General features: G+C 45.8%; 1 protein-coding gene across 1 annotated transcript; it reads left to right on the top strand.

The window, feature by feature from the left end:
• Window positions 1–5: 5 nt before the first annotated feature.
• LOC104168205 (CCAAT/enhancer-binding protein zeta-like) lies at window positions 6–1,373 on the top strand (the record flags this gene model as incomplete). Its single annotated transcript, XM_009708706.1, has 1 exon — window positions 6–1,373. A coding segment is annotated over one exon (1,362 nt), but the record flags the coding sequence as incomplete, so codon positions are not given.
• Between the last annotated feature and the right edge of the window lie 14 nt (window positions 1,374–1,387).

Here is a 1,387-nt window from a genome sequence, read left to right as displayed (position 1 = left end):
GGGAGGAGGAGGAGGATGGCGGCAGCGAGGAGAAAGAGAAGCCCCCAAAGAAAGAGAAAAGCAAGAAAGAAACTAACCCTCCTTCGTTAGAAGGGAAAAAAGGAAAAAAAGTCAAGGAAAAGGCAAGCGGTGTGAAAGGTAGCAAGAAGCAGCAAGCTGGCGGTGATCAGGACCGGCACCTTTCAGCAAAGAAAGAGAGTCTGGAAGATGATTTTGAATTTCATGCTAGGCAAGTGATACTGATCAAACCAGGGGGCAAATGGTATGATCTAGAATACACCACGGAATTCTCTTCAGAGCCACAGAATCAGACGCTTCTGCCCAAGTATAAGGCCTTGGCCCAAAAGCTGTACCAGCATGAGACAGACCTGTATAAGAATAAAACAGATTATCAGAAGGGGGCCTCTTCGGCGTGGATGAAAACTGTTGTGTCATCGGGTACCTTGGCTGACAGGATGGCAGCGATGACCCTTCTCATTCAGGACAGTGCTGTCCACAGTCTCCAGTTTGTTGAGAACTTGGTAAACCTCATAAAGAAAAAGGGCAGCAGGCATCAGAGCCTCATGGCTTTGGATACTTTCAAGGAGCTTCTCATTTCAGATCTCTTACCAGACAATCGAAAATTATGGTCTTTCTCGCAGCGACCATTTAACAGCATCGAGAAGATGTCGAGTGGCAACAGGGATTCAAGAGACAGACGGCTGATACTGTGGTACTTTGAGCATCACCTGAAACTGCAGGTGGCAGAGTTTGTGCAAGCGTTGGAAACACTGAGCCATGATTCTCTGACAGCAACGAAATCCCGAGCGCTGGCAGTTGCCCATGAGCTTCTCTGTAACAAGCCTGAGCAGGAGAAAGTTCTGCTTGTTCAGCTGGTAAATAAACTGGGAGACCCTCAGAACAAAATTGCCACCAAAGCCTCTTATCTTTTAGAGACATTACTTCACAAGCATCCAAATATGAAGGGAGTAGTGTGCAGCGAGGTGGAGAGGCTTTTGTACCGCTCAAACATTCACGTGAAAACGCAGTATTATGCCATTTGCTTTCTAAATCAGGTAGTCCTCAGTCACGAAGAAAGTGCATTGGCTAACAAGCTGATAACTTTGTACTTCTGCTTTTTTCGGAACTGCATTAAGAAAAAAGATGTTGAATCCAAAATGCTCAGTGCTCTTCTTTGTGGCGTAAACAGAGCTTACCCTTACGCTGAGACTGGTGATGAGAAAGTGAAAGAACAAATGGACACGTTGTTTAAAGTCCTGCATCTTGTGAACTTCAGTACCAGTGTCCAGGCCCTGATGTTACTGTTCCAAGTGATGGACTCTCAGCAGACTGTGTCGGATAGGTACTATGCAGCACTATACAAGTAAGTGACAGGTTTGCAGTTTTT

The sequence above is a fragment of the Cariama cristata genome, unplaced genomic scaffold (genome assembly GCF_000690535.1).
Source record: "Cariama cristata isolate BGI_N322 unplaced genomic scaffold, ASM69053v1 C11091802, whole genome shotgun sequence".
NCBI lineage: Eukaryota > Metazoa > Chordata > Aves > Cariamiformes > Cariamidae > Cariama > Cariama cristata.
The sequence above is the reverse complement of the archived record's forward strand: the minus strand, read 5'-3'. Positions and strand labels throughout refer to the sequence as shown.